Source organism: Anas acuta, chromosome 5, assembly GCF_963932015.1.
Source record: "Anas acuta chromosome 5, bAnaAcu1.1, whole genome shotgun sequence".
NCBI classification, from domain to species: Eukaryota; Metazoa; Chordata; class Aves; order Anseriformes; family Anatidae; genus Anas; species Anas acuta.
In genome coordinates this window covers 48,366,943-48,389,214 of record NC_088983.1, presented here as the reverse complement: position 1 = coordinate 48,389,214, position 22,272 = coordinate 48,366,943, and the positions used below count along the sequence as shown (strand labels likewise).

General features: G+C 37.7%; 1 protein-coding gene across 2 annotated transcripts; it reads left to right on the top strand.

The window, feature by feature from the left end:
- The first annotated feature begins 58 nt into the window (after nucleotides 1-58).
- Nucleotides 59-17,760, top strand: LOC137857729 (actin, alpha skeletal muscle B-like). 2 transcript variants are annotated; one of them, XM_068684620.1, is made up of 10 exons: nucleotides 191-207; nucleotides 331-376; nucleotides 3,350-3,496; nucleotides 5,122-5,250; nucleotides 9,553-9,663; nucleotides 11,989-12,073; nucleotides 13,218-13,379; nucleotides 13,891-14,082; nucleotides 15,232-15,413; nucleotides 16,808-17,760. In XM_068684620.1, exons 3-10 carry the CDS (start codon nucleotides 3,368-3,370, stop codon nucleotides 16,949-16,951), a joined length of 1,134 nt encoding a protein of 377 aa, XP_068540721.1. In that variant the 5' UTR covers nucleotides 191-207; nucleotides 331-376; nucleotides 3,350-3,367; the 3' UTR covers nucleotides 16,952-17,760. The 2 variants fall into 2 exon arrangements, with proteins under 2 accessions (XP_068540720.1, XP_068540721.1); XM_068684619.1 differs by lacking the exon at nucleotides 331-376 and having other exon boundaries at nucleotides 59-207.
- Nucleotides 17,761-22,272: the final 4,512 nt, after the last annotated feature.

Here is a 22,272-nt window from a genome sequence, read left to right as displayed (position 1 = left end):
CAGAGATAGTGGAAATTCTGCCCTAATTTATCCAGACCTTTATGCTGTTCCTGTGATAAGCACAAACTGAAAAAAAAAAGTTTCCAAAAATGGCTTGACACATGTAGATATTCTGTGAACACCATTCCTGAAGCTGATATAAATGTAATGGAAGGTGAGATCTCTTCATTTACAAAGACGCTTTTACAAATCATCACCATTTCCTGGGTAAGTACTGCCCTGAGAGTTTTTGGTATTACAGTTCATGATTTTAATGCTTCTCTTTACTTGTCTGACGTCTTTTGGGGATATGTACACTTTCATCTTTCCAAACTGTGGACTTGGATACAGCTTGCTTCAGCCATTGAAGGAATTCCAGAGGGTCTCCTTGTGTAAGGTAATTCAGATTTTACTGTATGATTGCAGGGAAATGTAGATGTCTCTCATCACTGGAAAGATTAGTGGTGTACAGTAGAACCTTAGTCTATCTGAAGGCTAGAAAAAACACTAAGTGCAAACGGAACAACTAACTATGAGCAGCAACAATAGAAACTGTGTTGAAGCACAAGATGAATGTGTTCTGTCACATTTAGTTTTCTCAGAGTATTTTGTACTGGAAGACTACACACACAAAGTGTGTGCTGTCTTGAGAATTAATTCTGTATTAATTTCAGTTCTACCTACACTTGTCCGAACTTGTTGGGGAGCAAGGAGGGATGGGCAAGTGTTGTGGGGCAGGCTTATGTGAGGCACAGAGGCTTGAGGTTTTGATTGAATAGATAATTAAGGTATCTGTCTTCAGCATAGACAATAAAGAGTTTTATTTGGTGAGCACTAAATATGCATACAAAATGCAGAATGAGCTAAGCAATTTAAAAGTTTTAATAGTTCTCTCTGGATATTACGCAGAAACCAGTAGAAACCAAGGGGAAGCTTTCTGTTAATTTTATTCAATTTTGGACTAGGAATTAGAAGAAATTGAAATTAAAAATCAAGGAAATTTAGGCAAGTCTTTGTGTTTTGGAACTTCATCTAGTGAAAAGATTTCCAAATGACTGCTTTGTGGAAGTGATTATTAAACCTATAAATTGAGCAGCTGCAAAGCAATAATGACAATGAAAGGTTTTATATTTCAGTAGTGCTCTTTATCATTTACCTTATGACCAAGTAATAATAAGCAAAGCAATGTTGTTGCTATTTTTTTAAGCAGGAAATGAACAGATTCAGCTGTTGATTTTATTAATAAGTTTCAGTGACTTCTCTGGAATTGAATCAATACTGAATAAAGGATGTAAAGTGCATTACTGCTAGCACCCCAAAGTGTAGCTTGTAAGGATGAACTGGGGTTTACCCCTGAATTTTTTTCCTTGAGTATGGCTGTACTGACATTAGTTCTACATGCACAGTTACATATAAAATGCTGTTTTCATGAATGAATGTGATTATTATTTCTCACCATGGAGGACTAAATATCTTTGTCATATCCAGTCTTTAAAACCATGGAACAGTGCTGAACTCTCAGAGCCACGGAGAATTTCTCTACTTTCAATATCTCTACTGTGAAATTGTAGTGTCTCATCTGATGCAATTCCTGTATTTAAGAACCAAATTTCCTTCACTTCAGAGTCACGCTGATGGAATCAGTCTGGATACAGTTCTGTAAAGCTGTATAAAGCTGGTAAATGGTTAGTTTATTGCATTCTAAAAGCCTTTTCCTTAGGGTTTTGGAAGAAAGTAGGTTCATGGCAACAGGAATGAATGGTCAGAAATACCAGCTACTAGAACTGATGTTCCTAAATCAAATCTGTTAGCAAATTTATGTGATAAAAATACTTTTTTTTTTTTTTTTAGAAGGAATCTTCTACTCATAGGCAGATTAACAACAATTAAAGCAATTATTGCTATTTTAAAATAATGTCATATTTTTTGAATTATGCTTCTATTTCATCTAACGATGTTTTGATCAGTTATATGTCATAACCTTACTCCATAAAACCTATGGGAAAGGATTGAACAGCAGGAACTTCCTGCAGCTCAAGCTTCTTTTGATACAGAAGGGGCACAGCCTACTGTCACTGCGTAGTCACTGTCTGTTGTGACAAAAGCTGGGTTTTGAATGTCCAGGGGCTTCAGTATTATTGCAGGGATCCTCTGAAGAGAATGAGACTATTTTAAATCCCACAGGTAGGGCAGAATGACTTGGTCTGAGGGAAAAACCTGAATTTTACTGGCTGCTCTGCCACTGCTAATGGCCTGCCCCTGTGCACGGCACTTGCTTAGGTGGAACTGAAATGCCATCAGAAGTCACATACTTGTTTGCATTGTTAGGGAGAGGACTTTGCTGGGTAAGTTCTGTTTTTCTGTTCATTCCTTTCTCATTCCTAACGTACCTCTTCCTTACTGAGTGAAGCAGCTGGAGAAGGAAAAATAAAGTACTTCCCTCTTCTTGACTGCCTAAAGAGGCAATCCTACAGCCCTAAAAATAAACAAGGAATCTGAAACAGAAGTCTTGGTGAAATTCTAGCCCTCCCTCAGTGGGATTTTTGCCATGGATTTCAATGAGTTCAGGACTTCACCTGATATGTTGGCCAACCCTAAAGTTTCATTGGTTTGGGTCAGTTGTGCCAGCCACGTCTTGTTCTGTTTCCCAGAATAGCCACTTTGATAAGGTATTTACCATTTACAAATATGGAATGGATCCTTTAGTGAGCACTTAACATTACAGAGTAGCTGTCATTTAAAAACACGGCAAACACTTTCATGAAACTTCTTGTAGGGGTTATTTTTAGTTGCTTGTTTCAGATTGATGATGGCCCTCTAAGAAAAAGGCAAATTTAAAAATGCCACTAGGGAATAAATGTAGCATATGAAGGAATGAATGTTCAGGAGCTCATTTACTGTTTGAGTACTGACATTGTAACTGGTAGGCACATGCGATTAATTTGTTTTTAAAAAATAGCATTTCTAGAAGGTAATTTGTCCCCAGAAGACAGGGAGTTATACCTGCTGAGGTCCATGTAAGAGCTGAATGTGCATCCTTTCGCTGAACTTACCCCATGATCACCAGGTCAAAGAACAGAACAGGACTCTGAGGCTATATTGGAGGAGATTTCTCTTCTGGAAATCAAGACTGAACGTCTTCATTCATTTGGTTCAATAAATCTATTCAAGTAGAAACTTGTGTGGATACTTAACATGCTTTCTAATATTGAGGCTGTATAGACTTTGCTATTTAGGTTCAGTCTTTTTCCTTTTTTTTTCTTCTTCTTTTTTTTCAGCAATTTGCTGCCTAAAAGGTGGAGAGTTGCTTCTGTCCTATTCCATTCCATCTACTCCCTCCCCTCTCCTCTCTCAAATTATTGTTTTGCAGCCACAGCTGTGAGGCACCATGTGTGATGATGATGAAACCACTGCCCTTGTCTGTGACAATGGTTCTGGGCTTTGCAAAGCTGGGTTTGCAGGAGATGATGCCCCAAGAGCTGTATTTCCATCCATCGTTGGACGTCCTCGACATCAGGTCTGTTGGTACCAAAATGGAAGCTCTGTCTGCTCTTGTTTTTGAGACCTGTGACAGTGACAAAAGATCAGTAATATTCAGACAAACCTCCCATCCACATCTGTGGGAATTTAGCTTAAGAACCGGTGGATTGAGCTGCATGCCTTTAATACTGTTAGGTGAATTTTTCAATCCATTGGAAAAGGTAGTCTTCAACTATAAAACGTTGACTATAGGAGAACATAAGTGTTTTAATGACCTGGAGGTGTCTTTTGGGGGAAAAAAGGAACACAAGTCTTGCTGGATTAATTAATACTTGCTGTATCAATACAAAGAAAAAAAGCAGCATGCTGCTAACATGAGGAACCAAATGAATAATAGGAGGAAGTTCCTTTTATTGTTCTATTAAACAATAGCAGGGCCCATTAACCTTCCAAAAACATCTCTAGCACATCACTTAATCAACTCAAACAGGACTAGTATGGATAAATGTAGCTTTTCATGAACTTGAAAAAGGTCTTGCTGTTTAATTAGTTTTCTAACAGTTCCTTTAGAAAAAGAAGCTGCAGGTTTTCATTCATTTTATTCTTAACTGAGTCAGATGTTAAATTTCTGAGGTGTAAAAACCCTTCCCTTGAAGTTCTCTGTGTTCTTTTGCTGAGTTAAATAAGCTTGATTTGACGGGTGTAAAATATTTAGCATTTTAAGGAAGGCATTTTGATCAACTCTATGAGTTATTAAAGTTTAAATGTCAGTTGTTGAAAACATGTCCATTCTTTAACTTCTAGAATTGCTCACTGACTTTTATTAGTGATTAGAGCTGGCAGGTAATTTTGCACAGTGAAGCAGTTCAGTGACTGCATTATTAAATCTTTGGAATTAAAACATATCCAGGAGAAAATTAAATATTTTTGTGCTAGTTGCTGAATAACATTGTACATAGCATATTATGTTATTTGGGGCAAGTATGGTAGAATTCCTAATGCAAACATGATGAACTTGCTAAAACTATTGTTTAATAAGTTTTCTTTCAGAAAATGCCTTTGTTAAACATTTTACAAAAGAACATTAATCTTCAAAAATTTTCAAAACCAAGTGTTTTTCATTTTACCTGTGTTCTAAACCAGTCCTCCAGCAAGGAAGAGTCTCACCTTAAAGGCAGCAGTGGAATTGCCTAGACACAAAGTGCAAGCAAATATGTAAAGCCAATCTGGGGAGCCAAAAAAAATAATAATAAAAAAAAATTATTCCTTTTTCACCTATAATTCCTTTCATGTATTTCTTTGTGAAACTGCAAAGGATCCACCTCTTCTAGAGAAACTGTGAATTTACTGATACCTGTCTAGAGTGGGCTCCTGCACAGGTACTAATTGTGCCCAGTGTGAGATATCGGACTTCATTTCTGAAGCTGCCTTGTGCTTTCTGGTGGGTTTGTCAAAGGGGTTAATATGGAGTAGGTGGTTACCGATAAATTCGCATTTTTAGTGAATTGGTTTCCTGCCCATTTTTGGCTTTGTGGACGTACATGCTAGAGCATCGGTAGCAGTAGCAAGTAAAGTATTTCACATGGAGTTTTAACTTAAAAATTATATTCTCTCTACTGTGCATGATAAACTGCACTAATATTAGAACAACATACTTTACAGGGTGTTATGGTTGGAATGGGTCAAAAGGACAGCTATGTAGGGGATGAAGCACAAAGTAAAAGAGGGATCCTGACACTGAAATATCCCATTGAGCATGGAATCATCACTAACTGGGATGACATGGAAAAGGTGGGTGTTAATTTTTAATATAATTTCAATGAAGAATCATGTTATCATGTTAAGACAAAAATAATAATAAATAAATGCCATAATCCTTCTTGCAAATGAGAGGAAAAGTCCATGAAGAATTTATAATCTCAGTCTAGTGCAATATGTTGGTCCAGGAGTCCAGTTCTTAATCAGGTCTTGGCACTTCGAGAATTGTTACTGTTTTAAAAAGTCAACATTTATTAGGTTTGGCAGTAGGTTATAAAAGTATTTTTTGATTTATAATTACTATTTTCAGTCCTGAAGTCCATACTGAGGCAGAACTTGATGTGATGATGATAGGAAGTAGCTTAAGTAACAATCATACAGGTTGCCATTCATCAGATGTGAATCAGAGAAACATTAAAGATATATTCCTTCAGTTGGGATCAAAACTGAGGCAGAGGGATGATTTTTCCTTCTCAGTTCTTTCCTACATGAACAAGATCATGGGTGATGCCCACGTGTTGTGCTGTGTAGGATGTTCTCGCTGCCAGTTAAAGAGGAGAGGACAGATTTGGGCTTCCTGTCCCTATACTAATTATCTGAGTAGAGGGCTTTTGTTCATGAAGCATGTTTTCCTGTAGCCGATTCCAGTTAGATTTTAACATCTGTGTGGTGATAAGGCTGCTGTATTCCCTGTCAGGCACAGCTTTTTTGGCATTCAGCCTGCATAATGGCTTTTTGTGAAATGCCTATCTAAGGATGCCTCAGACCTGGCGTGGGCAATGAGGTGTGCTCATGACAAGCACTGGAGAGGGCACTCTTACTGTGCAAAGTCTCTCTCATGTCCCAGGTGTCCTGGTCTTTGCAGTAAGTGTCTGTCTGTTTGTGGAAATGCTGTACATCTGCTGTAGGGGCAGGATCGCAACTCAGTCCTGTGCCATCTCCAGGTGGAGTGCTCTGAGAAGAAAACAACACAAGCCAGTGCTCCTAGTCATGTCTTCCTGTGGAAAACACCACTGAAAGGAAGACGCCGGGCCTGTAGTACCCTGTGCTTGCATTTGCTGAGATGAGGTATAGCTGTATACCTAACATCAGATAATTCAGCCATTGTGTTGTGGTCATAAACCCAAATTGCTAAGTGCAGTGTTCCAGATGAACAGACTGAAGTTGATACAGAAGCAATGGCAGTTTCTGAGTTCATATTTGGAGATAAATTGCCCACCTACTCCTCTAGATGGAAGCATAGTATTTGCATTTCATTATTGCACTCCTTCTTGGGAGGGAGGGCACCTTGCTTGTTTCTGCGTAGTAGGATATATAGGAATGAGAATGTAATTCCCATTACATTGTTCTTCCTAATAAATATTTGCTTCCTGCTTCCTACATCAAGTAGGAAAGTTTATTTACCTTAAAAAATAAATAAATAAATAAATAAATTGGAGGTCACTCTTTTATGTTCTTCTCTCAATGTTTGGTCTCTGCATCTAAAAATTCTCCTGTGTGTTACATATACTGGTATTTGTTCCCTTTCTGGGTAATGCTGGATACTGGAGTAGGCTATATAAAATGTAGTCAGGAAAGGGTATTAAAGGAGGTAAAAATGTGGCATGTGCTTTATTTACTGTAGTGTAGTGCAGTGCTGCAATGTAGCCTATTGCCCAGACCTCCCCCTTCTTAGGGGAATGGCCTCCAGGGGTGTTCTGTGGTAGAGGCTTCAGACAGTGCTGGAATTTGAATAATGACAAGAACCCATACTGTATGGGTTCTTGTGGTTTGAACATTTTTTTTTTCTTCCTCTCTTTCTTTATCATATAAATGGGTGAAGGAATTAATTGTGAAAGTGAATTCCTAGCTCAAACTTTCTACAGACATACAGCTTGCAAAATGCAGTGGCTGGGAAAGATGCCCCCAAACTGAGTTGTTCTCAGACTAGGAGTGGGACAGAAAGCGAAGGCAGTTTTCAAATAAATGAGCAACAAACAGAAAAAGAAGGAAACATGAGATAAAGGCAGTGAGAGATGAGAACAGTGTTGCTAACTTTTGTGGTTGTTGCAAATAAAGAAATATATATATGTAAAATATATATAACATTTTATATAATGTATTTATTGCGTATATATATTTTTTCTTACGGTCCCTCTTGATTCAGTCAGCTGTATGATCCCATTGAAATCTCAGTTTCCACTGAAGCTCAGTAAAACACATGTGCATGCTTTTCTGGACGAGAGAAGTTCTTAAATGCAATTCTCAAAGTTTTGATGCTATGGATGTATTTTATCCCCATGTTTTTTAAAGCAGTTGCAGGGTTTTGATCCAAGTTTTGAATTTCTTTTGCATTTCTTTGGCAATAAAAGTACTGAAAAACATCATGCTGTAGAATAAACAAGAAAATTACTGGGGGACATGCCAAAAAAAACGGGACAGAAGTATAATAGTGCAGTGCCTAGCCATCCACACGTGACAAAAAGAGGGGGGTCACTGAGCGAGTGAGTAAGCACAAGCGTGTGTGCATGTATGTGAGAGGAAGAGAGAGTAAGGATGCTGTAGGATGCACAGACACTCATGTGAATCAAGGGCAGAACGTGTAGACAATGAAATGGAGCATTCTTCTTCTCATGTGCTTCAGTTCACAATATTCAAATTGGGAGTGCTCCGTTTTCCACGGGATAATAATACAGGGCATTGTACATCACTGTTAATTTGTTCACAGCTACTGAGCTGACAATGTATGGGAGGAGAAGCATTAGAATGCAGCGATTTCTGGCTCTGATGACTACATAAATGTTTAAGTGTTAGAATAATCCTTCCTCAGTGATTTCTCTTTGCTATTGTGCCTGCTGCTTAAATTTAATTCTTTTGACCTATTAAAATCAACACTGGGCTATTCTTGTTTCTCGTGGAATATCATTATCCATTACAGTTATGACTATCATTAGATCAAATCTAATGATTTGTACAGTGCCTAATCCTGCCTGGTTTTAAGGAAAAACTTGCAACATGCCAGAGATTTCAGCAGGGTCCTAGTTTATTCATACAGGTTTCGTCTTCACTGTTGAAATCTTCAGTACTTTGTTAATTATGTATGGATTGAGGTTTCCTTCTCTGTCCTCAGTTAAGTCTCTCCTGTCTGGAATTGCAGGCTTTTTATTCTCCTTATATCTGACACACATTGTCCTTTTTTTAAACTTTTACACGATTACTTTGTTTTATTCAACTTCCCTGTCTTTGTTTTCTGAACCTGCAAGTGGAGGATGGCCTACATCCCCACCCCAAGCCCCAGTTGTGGAAACATCTTTTTGTTTTGTTTTGTGGTAGTTTTTTAAGGGAACTGAGAAGGAATGGAATTTTTTCTCAGGGCTCATAATTTTCTTAATGAGTAATTCCAGCTCTGGACAGCTGCTGACTTTGTAGATGTTTCTAATTTAGATAAGATCTTTTTTTCTATTTAAATTCATTTTGGAGCCTGATAATACTTGTTTCTAGGATATTAATCAAGTAAACTTACCTATAAACCTGATGTATTGTGCTCAGAAATAAGTTTCTTGGGTCAAACAAAACTGGAATATGATTAAAAAGAGGAAAAAATAAGTACAGGAAAGAATTAAATGTGAAGATGAAAATATTTCATCATGTTACTGAATGATCTCTCTTTGAGCTGGCATCAGGAAAAAAAAATCCCTTGAGTTTCTCATAGCCCCAGTCTTCAGACAATAAGGGCCTTGATGTATCAGAAGAACAATCAAAGCCATTATTGTTTGATCAGGTAATGCCTTCCAACATGAGAAATACTATGGTGCTTTACAGAAAATAAGAAATGTGGTTACTCTATAATAAATGAAAGTTTGATTCAGGGTTTACTGGATGGAATATCTGTGGCAAAAAAGGCTTTTGATTTTTGTGGAAATAATTAGATTTATAAAGACCATATTGGCAATGACTTGCAACGGGATATCTGCCTCCAAGCAGCTTGAAGTGGAGAAGTCTATTCAGATCTGGCAGTTCAGTGCTTGGCTGTGCTCCAGTGCCAGAGCACTGGGGCTGGGAATTCAGCAGTGCTCCTCTTTACTGGGGATGATCCATCATCTGCATGGGGAATCCTACCTGGCAGGACTCCCTTGTGTCTGCTCTGCTGTTACATATGGTAAAATCCCGGTGGTTTTGGTTCTGAAATAAAATAGAATGGAATTTAGCACATTCAATTTTGCATGCTTTTTCTCCGTTTTAATACGTCTGTAGAAAATTCACTTGGACTGTGTCTGAAAAACTTTTAATGTAGTTCTGTTATATGCACAGAAGGAATACTTTCCAGACCATTTTTCTGAGCAGTTTTCATTTCAGATTTGGCATCATTCTTTCTATAATGAGCTCCGCGTTGCACCAGAAGAACACCCTGTGCTGCTCACTGAGGCCCCCTTGAACCCGAAGGCGAACCGTGAAAAAATGACTCAGGTAATGGTCTGATATCAAGTGGGAATGCTGCACTGCAGATCATTTCTGCATAGAAGCAGACATGGTATACGTAGTCCTGGATGTTCAGCTTTCTTAATTTGGGAGATACAGACCTTAGGGTTAGTATCTGAGCACGCTGTTTGAACCATGATGAGAGCAAAAGTTTCTGCTACATATTAGTTCTCTGAATGTCCCTAAAATGATTTGTGCTTGCATGTAGCATCATTCTATGTACAACTAGCCTCTTAGTAGCTGTAAGTGATTTTCTTTGTTTACAAGGCTGTGTGTGTGTGGCTCGGTATGTGGGGAAGGTGTGGACAGGAGACCAAAGCAGCTCCTCTTCCATTAAGTGACTTTCAGTGCAGCGGTTTGTGAGTGCTGTACGTTCCTCACCTACGCTTTGGATCAGTGATACCTATTGTATGTCTACCTCTGGCTACAGAGACTGAGTTTGTAATAGCCCAACACCTTAGCTTAAGCTGTAGAAACTATTGCTTTTCTTCTCTGAAGAATGACACTTTCTCAACACTTTTACCTCATAGTGCTCATTATCACAATATCAGATTTTTTTTTGTTGTTTAAAAAAAAAAAAAAGATGTTTTAAAAGCCACGTGCACATAGAATTCTGGATCTCCTAACAAGCACATCCTTAGGGACTGGGGAAAAAGTGTTCAGAAAGTAGTCTTTATTCTGGCTTGGGAAAATGGATTATCTAGAAGTATTCAATCTGAAAGGATGCTTTGCTAAACATTTCTGTAGTCAGACATGCCCAGTCTGATTTAGCAAACTCATCTCAGAACCAAATGTAGACCTCTGAAGCCTGTGTATTTTAGAGCAGCTTTCTGACCTAAAGTCCATGTTGTAGATTTAACCAGTAGTGTAACCAGAGGTAAATGTTATTTAAATGCAGATATAGGTGTAAAGTCATCTGGGAAGATCAAATATGGCCTTGAGCTTCCTTTTGTGCACATTTCTGGTGTATATTAAATAGGAAGATTATGCATTAATTTAGTGACAGTGTAAATAAACTAATTAAGTAGTGAGCATGACAGCACACGTTACTGGGAGATAATACAACTGGGAGATAATAAATAACAACAAGACATAAGAAAAACCTGGTTTATAGCAACCAGGAAGTGTGGTTTTTACAGTAGACATGTCTAGGACTGTTTCTTTGTCATTATGCTGTGATGATAAATCCTGGTTTCAAGATTGTTTAAAGGCTTACTGTTTATTGCTTATTGCATTAAATTCATTACAGTAATTAACTATGAAATATTGTAATTAATGCATTCTTTAATTGACAGCATACTTTTCATTAAAATACATTTACTGGCGAAGTATTAGTTTATGAAATGCAAAGTCTAAATGTAGTACCCTGATTCCAGTGGCTCCGCACTTTTGACAGACAGAATGGTGAGATGTGGTCATAGCAGTGCTTCTGGCAATGGGGTGACACTGCCTAGGCTACACGGCATTGGTTTTAGAAAGAATAAAGCCACTCCCTGTCCTCCCTTAATGGCTTTCCTTAGCAGAGTTCCAGTGGAAGGCCAGCTGGGAAAGAATAATATTCCTTCTGGTCAGATAAAATGTCAGTGTATCTGACATGGAATGTGGAAAGCACTGAAGCTTTCTGGAGTAGAGATGGGGGACAAGATGAGAGACCATGGTTAAGGTCACCATAAGGAGAAAACAAACTGTTGTGATTGCAGGGGGCAAAGTGAGAGGTCATGGGTTTAAACCAGGCCAAGTGAGGTTTTAGCTAGTCACCAAGAAAGGCCTTACAATATTAGGGACAGTGTGTCACTAGATCTGTTTGCCAGAGGAATCTGAATGCCCCAGCAGTGGAATTTCTGAGACAGAACAAAAGCTATGTCAGAAATGGTTGACTCTTCCTTGATTTGGGAATAGAGATTATTCCTCGTAGTTTCTTCCAGCGGTGTCTCCTACAAATCTTACATATATATATATATATATGTATACACACACACATGTATATATATAAATATGTATATAAACATATATATAAATATATGTCAGACTGCTGTGTTGTTGCATTCCTGCCGTCAAGGTGAAAAAACATCACTTTCAGTGAATATTACCAGTAACAAAATGACCTAGTTTGAGGTTAATGGAAATATATCCACTGACTTCAGTGATTTTTATGAAACCCTAAAGAAAATGTAGTGTGCTGTTCACAGAAGAGCGATGGGTCAGGAGGCAACTTGGGAGTAGTAACTGGCAGTATTTATTTAAGAAAAAAAAGATTGTCTTTTCAGATACTCTTAGTGCAGATCCTAAAGGTTTGCAAATCCTTCATTACAGATTATGTTTGAGACGTTCAATGTGCCAGCCATGTACGTAGCAATTCAGGCAGTGCTGTCTCTGTATGCATCTGGACGAACTACTGGTGAGTCTCTCTGGGAATCGTGTTGTCCACCCGTCCTTCCCTTGTGTACGTGTGTGCACGTACACAGATGTCTTGATTGTGTATCACAGACATCAGATGTGTATTAAGAAAGGTTGATAGCTGTATGAAAACTGAATGTACGGGTATGGATCTTAAGTCTTTCTGCTTCAAAAGATCAAGTCAATTCAACTACATGAGCAGATGAAAGATGATACAGCTTGATACTGCCGTTAATTACACAGCATAGAGAAGAGGCTGTATCTTAACTGGATTGTTCCGAATCTACAGATCCTTCTTATTCACTTCAAGCCTCTCTATTGTTAAGCTCCATTCCCAGTAGAAGAAAAATACTGTTCAGTAGTTAAATGAAAATATTTCATTTAAGTGTTGAATTTCAATAACCTAACTTGATATCCATTGTTAAGCGATCATTAGAATTAGCATGGAGATCTATTCTTATTGCCATTTAGAATCTGATCAGGCATTAAGATGATAAATTACTTCTTAGCAACCCTTCAGTGTTGATATACTTTGAAAAAAAGAATTAGAATACCATCTGTCTTTGTAGCCTGATGCCATAGTATAATTCTGTATAAAAAGATCACCAGCCTACATGAATTATGACATGTCATAAATACTTGCTTTAGGTTTAAAACTCAACTATTTATGTGTGTCTTTGATATCAGAAATGCTGTACTTATTTTAAGCGGGAAATATATACTTCTTTTTCTGTTCAAGAATGTAAGTGATGTCTGTGCACAGATAAACAGTTGTTTTATTTTTTCCTCATGGAGTGATTTATTTTAATGGCAGACAGATTTTTGTGTACAGTTTACACATTATTTAATGTCTGTGAAGTGCTAGGGGTCTTCTGAAATGGAAGGCTCTGTATATGATTGTTACTGGTAGCATCTGTTCAGTAAGAACAATACAGTCAAACTGCCGAATGTTACATGTCTTTTCTCAGACACAGTTACTTTGTGCTGACAACTTCATCTCACATGAACAGCATTTGATTTATAAGAATAACAGAACAATCGTCATGTGAACATCTTGTTGTTGCACGTTTCAACTTAGAATATGGAGGATGTAGAGACTGTTTCAGTGAAAAATAACCAGCTTTTCTTTTTCTTTCTCTTTTCAGGGATAGTTTTGGATTCTGGGGATGGTGTCACACACAATGTGCCTATCTATGAGGGCTATGCCTTGCCTCATGCCATTATGAGACTGGATCTTGCAGGCAGAGACCTGACTGACTATCTCATGAAGATCCTTACAGAGAGAGGCTACTCTTTTGTCACCACTGGTAATAAGCTGTGTTTTGTGTGCACTTTGCATGCATTCGCTGTGGTAGTTGTCTTATTATGCTGGAATCCTGTACCTGGCAAGATGCATCAAAATCCTTATCTCAAAGTTAACTAATGGATAGCTAACGGGATACTCCTGGCTTTGCCTTTCAGCACATGCTATTTCACTGACAAATTTAACTGGTTGCTGGATTTGATATTACCTGTTCCACAGACAAAAGAACAAAGTTATTAGCTGGTAATGGATGAACCTCTAAAGATTTGATCAACATTTTGAGACATAAAAATTTTAACTTTAGACTTTATGGTATTCTCTAGTATTACATGTCTTTTATCTGTGGATGAGAGAATTTTGGTAATGGAAATGGAAAGTAACATAGCTGAGATAGCAGGGAGATCAGAATTCAATGGACTGTATGATCAACATGAACCCAGAGAAATGTGCCCAAGAATACCTGTGTCCTAGCTGTCATACTGTATGTTGATTAAAAACTTGTTGGCTGTCTGCAGCGGAACGGGAGATTGTGAGAGATATAAAGGAGAAACTTTGTTATGTGGCTCTGGATTTTGAAAATGAAATGGCGACTGCTGCTTCCTCCTCCTCTCTTGAAAAGAGCTATGAACTGCCTGATGGGCAAGTCATCACCATTGGAAATGAACGATTTCGATGCCCAGAAACTCTCTTCCAGCCATCCTTCATAGGTGAGACATGGCTTTTCTTTCTCGCGATTTAACAGTCTGTGAAAAGAAGTATTTTTTAGAAAGTATAGGAAACCTGCAGTTGTTGGAACTTAGGTATTTATTCTCAAATGCCCGTAAAAAAATGCAGCTTCTATTTGCTTAATCAGTTCTTTAGAAGCTGCTTCAAAAAGGTACTTGTCAGTTTGGATATAATAGAATTTTAAGACAGTTTCAACCTTTTATAAATGCAATAGAGACTTTAAGATGCTGTTTAGAGAACTGTGAGAAGATCACTGCTTTTTATCTTGACTGATGTATAACTGCACAGTGCTGCTCATGTGTTTTATTTAATCTAGATTCTGCTTCTGTTTATTGTTTCATTATATTAATCTGTAATTTAATCTTATTAAAAAATCTGTAATTTAATCTTACTAAAAATCAAATGAAATATAATTTTCCAGTAGTTTAAAATCTGTAGTGTTAAAATTCCCAGGGATCAAGGTTGGTGCTAAACAAGGTTAGTATTGGAAATGTAGCTATGGAACTTAGGATTTCCCAGATCACCAATCTCTGTCAAAATGTGTTTATTAGTTAGAAAAGTACAGTAATTAAAGATCGAGCTCTACTGCGGAACTTTATCATGCCTGTTTCTCTTCAGAAAAAAAAAATGCTACCATAATTTAACTTTACTGTAGTGGCATTCTAGTTTAACTGACACCTCAAAATCAAAGTCATCCAGTGAAATGCCAAGTGGGCTTCTATTTCTTACTAACAGCATCGTAAAAGGTTATCAATATGGAAAATTATTGCAGTAATAACTCTCTTTTTCTGAAATACTTCTATATTACTATTATTAATTATTTCACTTCAGGATTTTTTTTTTTTTAATTTGAAATTGTAGTAGGGATCTTTCTTCCTCATGTGCCTATTTTGCTAGTATATTAGTCTGGCCCTATGCTGAGATGACAAAGAATGTGAGGAGTGTGCACTGTCTTTCTCCTTCCTCTCCTAAGCACCACATAGCTTTTTTTTTTTTTTTTTGTGGAGTTTTCCTAAGGGAGACAGGTGAGGGATATGATCTTGGACTAGTGAGCCTTCTTTTCATGTTAACAACTATATAAAAGAAGGCGGCAAAGAGAAATAACATGGTGAAAACTTCTTTCCACCCAGGGATGGAGTCGGCAGGTATCCATGAAACTACATACAACAGTATTATGAAATGTGATATTGACATCCGTAAGGATCTGTATGCCAACAATGTACTCTCTGGAGGAACCACAATGTATCCTGGTATTGGTGATCGTATGCAGAAAGAGATCACAGCTTTGGCTCCAAGTACCATGAAAATTAAGGTAATTTTTAACACTTGCTCCTACCCTTCTTCTGTTGCAAAAATAAATCTGAAATGTCCTTAAGAGAATATCCAGTTCCTGCATCAGGAGTCCCATTAAGAGAACTGTGTCTTGGACAGGTGGCCTTAAACCTCCTTTCCTTCTACCAGCCAAAGAAAGGCTGAAAGAGGGCTTTGAGAGGTAGGGATGAGCCTAGAGAAAAAGGAGATATAAATACCAATGGGGAAATAAACAACTTGAGAAGCTACTGGGAATATTATTGACTTCAATGCTTGGCTAACAGTGAAAAAAAAAAAACAGTGGAAGAAATTTCACTTACAGATTCTTCACTAATAAATTCAAAACCTAAGCAGTGTCCAAAGTATACAGCTTGTTAGCTATTTGAAAGGACCCTCCTAGCTTTGACTCAAGACAATGTATAGTGTACAGTGCTCTTGTATATTATAAGCAGTCTCTGTATATACTGCTGTTTTTCAACTGCACAATTGCTTTGCTTCGTTAATAAGCAGAGGATATGGCAAATTGAGAAAATGAGAGTTCAGTGGTCCTTTACTGTCACCTCTCTGTGCAATGGCCTCAAAATTTTTAATTATAGCTAGATTCATAGTGCATTTTCATTGATGAATTTATTTCAAAATGGGCAAAATAGAGAGGATATTGAAAGTTGTTAACATGATTGGGTTTCCAACATTGTATATGTCATCCTTTACCAAGCTGCACATGTACTTGTGTTAAACAGTTAACTGGTGTTAACAGCTCCACAGCTGGTGGCACTTTGGACCTGCCAGGTCTGAGCACAGGACCAAGTCAGGTCTGTTCTGACTGACTTGGAGGGAGGACTTCTCTGTGGATGCTGCTGAAATAGCCACCTGAGACTTTAAGCAGTATTATGGCTTTATGCTATGTTAGTGCCCAAAGTGAAATCTGTGTGAAATCTAAAGCCAGTTTTTATCTTGCAACAGGCTGCATGCTGAATGGGCATGACTCCAAGTGGCAGGGATGGAAATGGGAATACGCAGAAGCAGTGGCATGCTTAATGTATTTTAAAAATAAAATCCTTAGATCATACTGTGCAGTGTTTATTAGCAATCAAATTAGGTTAATCTTTTAAAGTTTTAAATTCTTTCTTAAGCTTGTAAATTTTGGAAGATGTTTTGTAGGACATCTCATATTTTATGGGCTGAAATTATTTATTTGCTCATCGTAACAGCATCTCTATTGACTTGAGGTGGAAGGCAGAGAACATGGCAAGCTTTCTACCTCTTTGGTGCTTTATTTCAATGCAGTTGCACTGGTATGATGATAAGACTTTTACCTAGTTATTTCATCCAAAGAGATGTTACTGTGTTACCTGCCTGTCAGTTTATTTACAACAGATTGCACTTCTTTTCTAGATGATCGCACCACCAGAACGTAAATACTCTGTCTGGATTGGGGGCTCAATATTGGCATCGCTGTCCACTTTTCAGCAAATGTGGATCAGTAAAGATGAATATGAGGAAGCTGGCCCCTCTATTGTCCATCGCAAGTGCTTTTGAATACTTCTATCATGTACTGTCAGTGATAAGTAGTGCTGTTTCTCACATTATCTGCTCTCATTCACTCTGAGGGAATTACATGGTTTGGCTTTCTTCTACCTGTAATAAAGCACATTATAGGGGTGTCATACAAATTAGTATATTAATTTTAATTTTTTATTGCTAAAATGAGGCTAATGTTTCAGTGACGGGTGTTTTTCAAGATAAATAACAATTATAGTCACGGTTTTGTAGACTTCCCCTTCCCAATTTTTATGTACTGAACTGCCATCCATTCAGGAGGCAGCACGTTACATCTGTATATTAATCTCTGCTAATTGGTGGTGAGTCTGAAGTACCCACATAGAAAGTAATTCTTTCAAACTCAGACATAATGCAAGGTTTAAGTACCACATATGGCTTAATTTATGTAGCTAAGTAGTAGATAGGACTTTTCTAAGTGGGGTGGGAGTTGATTTACTGTATTTATGTGGGTGCTAGTGTGCACATTCTCTTTCAGTGGGGCTTACATGGATGTCTTTCCTTTGCATGCTGAAATTGTTTGGCAGGAGTCTTTTGTCTCCCTGTGACCACCACTCCCCAACAGTAATGAGTTTCAACAAGCTACAGTGACTTTTGCATTCACATGTAACAGATTAATTTACTTTGCATGTTATTTTCTTCATCTCTTCCTAAGCAGTGAAATGATATTTCTTTTTACTTTTGCTGTGCTATGCTAAGGTAATGATTACTGAGTAAATAACCTTTTAAATATGTTATTAAAATTTTCTGGGTTTAACGGATCAATAAAAGTGTAATTACCCATGTAAGACTGATGTGGCTTACATTATTTTCATAGTGATGAGTTTATCTATTAAAGATAAAATAATAATTACTAAGTTCTAATTTAATTTTATTATGAAAATTGTTTCGTTCCCTCTGAGTTTTCTAGATAAACAATTTTTAAATGAAAACAGAATTGTTTCACAGTTTCCATAAAAATGTGTATCTTCTCGGATGACAAAGTTTCATAATGTTCTGTATTCAAGCCAGCTATAAAGGTCACATTTTCCTACTTCAGATATCAGGCAAGTAAGTTCTTTGTGATTCTGGATGCCTTAGAATTTGAATTGATAATGATGTAAGGTTTGATGTGTGTTTCATGATTTAAATCAAGCTTGTAAATCAAGTTTGATGCACTTGCACTGTGAAATAGCAGTACATGTTTTTTGTTTTGTTTTGTTTGTTCGTCTTTTACTAAATGAATAATAGTGAGGCTTCAGGATGTTGTGACTTGCATTAAACACTGTAATGTGCTGGGGGCTGGGAGTAGAACCAAATCCAGAATTCCTGACTCCCAGACAACTGTTCCATCAGCTGGACAATGTGTGCTTATCCTCCCTCCCTCCTTCCCTTTGTCTTTCTCTGACTTCACTGTATTTTATATCTGTGCCTCCTAAAGCTGTGGTACATGGCCAGTAAAGACAATTTCCTTCTCTTTCTAAATATGGGGAAAAGATAAGAACTGGATTTACAGACTTGTAGTGTGTTTGCCTGAGTTAAACTGTTAGAAAAAGTGTATTTTTTTTCTGAAAATGTTCAGCTTTCACAGAAATAAATTTACTTTCCTTTTGATACAATGCTTTTTTAAAAAAAGTCACAGCATTCCAAAAGCATTGAGGAATCCTAGTGTGCTGTAAATAGTTTCTGTTATCCTTGGAGACAGCATAATGGACAGTGCCCAAGTGCCGTGGCTAAGGGCAGTAAATGAACAACTCGTCTCGAATTTTCTGGTGAGCAGTATCCATCTGCTCTTCGGCGAGTGCTCTGACATGGACAGTTAGCTGCCTGCTCAGCATCAGAGGGAATATTAGGCTGGTGCACAACCTGCTCTTGTTGTGTTGTGTTCTGGCGTGGAGGTTTCTGCAGGACAGACTCCTGCGTGGGAAGGGGAGGAATGCAAAATGAAGGTTGCCTTCATTCCAGAGTTGCACTGTAAACTTGTAATTCTTCTTTCTTCATCAAAACGCTGGATGACATTTTGCCTTTGTTTCAGTTGTGCATTGCCAATGCGCAACTGATACATGCACGTTTCCCACGTAGGGAAGGGTTCATCAGTACTGCTCTGCAAAGGCACTGCCTGACTTGGGTGTCACTTACTGGGGTTCTTCACAGACGAGTGAAATGCAACATGTCAGCTTTGTATCACAGGTGAAACATCCACTGCCTTTTGAAAATGCATCTAATTACTGTCAATTCCAGCTGCAGGTAATCTCATTTCTTCATCTAAATGAACTGTTAATGGTAAATGCTGGAAGACTTGGAAGGGAAAGATTCTTCAAAGGTTCGCTGTATGGTGCAGGGTAAGAGGTTGGCTTTTTCTTTCTTTTGAACAGCAGGCAGTTCAAATTGCCAGTATCCATGTGCTCTCAAGCAACTGTAAGCCATTGCAAATGTCAGCCTCTGAAATGAGTACTACTTCTATGTTTATTATCTTGGTCTAAGCTCATATGATTGCTATTTAAGTTGATAATAAACCAACTACATATGGGATTAGCACTGTTGACTGGCCTATAATCACCTCTCTAACCAATATAACTTACATTTTCATCTTGACCTTTTGTAGATGTGATGTTCAACGGCATAAATTTATGTACTAAATACATAAATTTATGTATTATGCAGATCTTTGGAATTCAGTTACTTTTGCAGTCCCCTGTAACATCAAAGCAAAACTCCATTCAGTTTGCTAATAAACTACTTGTCCTGATTTCAATATTAAAAATGAAGGATCTTATTTAGGATTTTAGGATAATCTACTAGGTTAGGCAGTTTCATCACCTCTTTTCTACAGAACATGTTCCAAGAGCCCCAGTGAAATACCTGTGTAGTGAAATACCTGGATTATTGTGGTTTTACCACAAAAACATGTTAAAAACAAACAAAAAACAAATAAACCCATGACATGAAATTGCATTACTTTCTTCTACATTTCTTGATGTGTGAAAACAAAGGATGCAATGCAGTACAGGCATCATAGCAAAAAAAAATAAATAAAAAAAAAAATTATTGAAAAGTTTTTAAAAAGTGTCTGATGAAATGAAACATCAACAAAATGAAAAAGGGATTTCTAAGTAGTGCAGGCCGATTTTGGTCTTATAGACACGTTATCAGTTTAAACCCAACTGAATTATTTCATTTTTCTAATAATACAGCAAAATCAATCTTATGCATTTCTTTACTGTAGTTGTAACCTGACTTTAATGTTAGTCTAATCTAGAATCTGAAGGTGAAATCAACTCAAAAGTAGAAATTAATCAAAACTCTCTGATACTTTTCAGTTTTTTATTTTTATTCAACTACTGCATAAGAGAAGGTTAACAACTGAAGTAAGGCAATGTCAAGTCAATTCTTACCCAGGTAAGTGAACTGCTATGTTCTCCCAAAATATGTTGCTGTAGCTTAGAATAAGCCATTCCAAACAGAAGGGGACTTTGCATAGAGCAACAATGACATCACCTCATGTCCCAGAGTACATCTCTAGGAGAAGGACAAAGGCAAGGAAAAGAGAAGCCCAGCTCTCCTAATCATTGGATCTCCTTCTCCTCATCTGCTGTTATACCTTCCCTGTCCTTTCCATGTAGTGTTGAAAGTCCACGTAGTCCTGTGACCATCATTTGTATAAAACCAAAATTACCTTTGAATTTGTAATTTTTGTTACAAGGGCAGGTTCTTTGCATGTCAGATATTTGGAACTCTTCTCAATCTATAGGCTGCCCAGGTAGTAGGTCTATACATGTAACATGTGTGGATATAGATATAGATATATATATAAATACATTTTTCAGAAACTAAGTAGCAAAGGAGGTAAACATGGCCTTTGCATACAACTGGAAGGGTTCTTTGGGCTTTTCTTCTCCCCTGCCTTCCACAGGTCTCCTTCTCTTACTCTCCAAAACAAAATTCTCTTCAGTCCTTGGTTGGCATCTGTAGCTCCTGGCACAGCTGGGGCTGAGACGTGAGCTCTCAATGGTTCCAGTATGAATTCTCATCCTGCAGCTGACTTCTTTCTCAGCGTGGAAGAGCCTGATTATGCTTTGAATACCACCCTAACAATCTGCATGTGGAATATTATTCAAAATTAAAATGCATTTTGAAAATAGAATTAATTATGTGCTAAGAGCAAATACAGATAAAAATAAGTAAAATTATTAAGTTGTTTGTGTGATTTGGCAAACCTCTGCTTCTCTGAGAGGAAATTGCCTTAGCCACCATGCAAATCCTGCTTTTCTATACACAGTTGTACAGAATACTGAAGTGGCCCTATAGAGAGCTGGGAATACCTTAGCCAAGAAAATAGTTCACAGTTTGCTCCAAATGCTCACCTACTGTTGCCAACTACTTTGTGTCTAGCATTTCACTTTAAGATTACCTTTAAACCCCCAGGGGTGCTGTTAACGCTCAGTCATACCTATGCATGCCTCACTGTGATCTCGTGTGAAACACTAGCTTGGCTGATGATAAATATCCTAAATTTGAGAGAGTTTCTGTGGATCTTAGTTGCTGTTATATCAACATAGTCACCAGTGCCAAACATTCAGAACTTACCTGGTTCCTGAAATTGGCTTTGAAATTTGGTTTTCTAAGACAGTGGTTTTAGTCTTTAATGTTCGGACTTTCCTACAGCCATATCGGCAATAAATATCTTCTTTAAAAACAAGCAAAACAAATTTGTCTCAACTCCCGGAGTTGGGACTCAGACATATCCTCCTCCCTACCTGAACTTATGTATCCTGAGGTTTGTTACAAGTCATGGCTTTACAATATCATATTAAATAGACCTCACGGGCAAAGGTAGTCCAAGCGTTTTAAATGCTGTCTTTAAGAACAGATGAGCTTGATGGAGAAAGAAGAAAGATCTTCTACAACAAAACTTTTAGGCTCCATACAGGCCAAGAGCATGCCATTTCCTCACTATAAGCAAGCTGATATGATGAAAAAGAAGTGTTTTGCATTTGGCGGAGTTTGTGGCTGTCTTGGAAATAGTGTCTGGAAACAAACACTAATGACTATTCTTCCCCAGTTTTTCTAGTTATGAGGCTGTAACCATCTTCATCGTGTGTTCCTGTTCCTGCTGCCCAAAGCTTTCTGGTGGGAAGAGCAAGGTAAGGGCAGGGGGGTTCCAAAGGAGAATCCCTAGTTATGTTTGCATGGTTCTGGTGAAGAGGCTTCTTCAATTTCAACAATGAGCCATGTTCAGCTGTGATGCTACATCTTTTTGTTTTATGAAGGTATAATTTTTTTTCAGCGTTTTTGCAAAGTAAAATTCCTATTCTGGTCCC

Excerpts from the sequence above, each read along its gene's own strand:
- LOC137857729 (XM_068684619.1), top strand. The coding sequence starts at position 3,368 with ATGTGTGATGATGATGAAACCACTGCCCTTGTCTGTGACAATGGTTCT. Across the intron at positions 5,251-9,552 it reads ACTGGGATGACATGGAAAAG|ATTTGGCATCATTCTTTCTA; the intron begins GTGGGTGTTAAT and ends TTTTCATTTCAG. Across the intron at positions 13,380-13,890 it reads CTACTCTTTTGTCACCACTG|CGGAACGGGAGATTGTGAGA; the intron begins GTAATAAGCTGT and ends GGCTGTCTGCAG.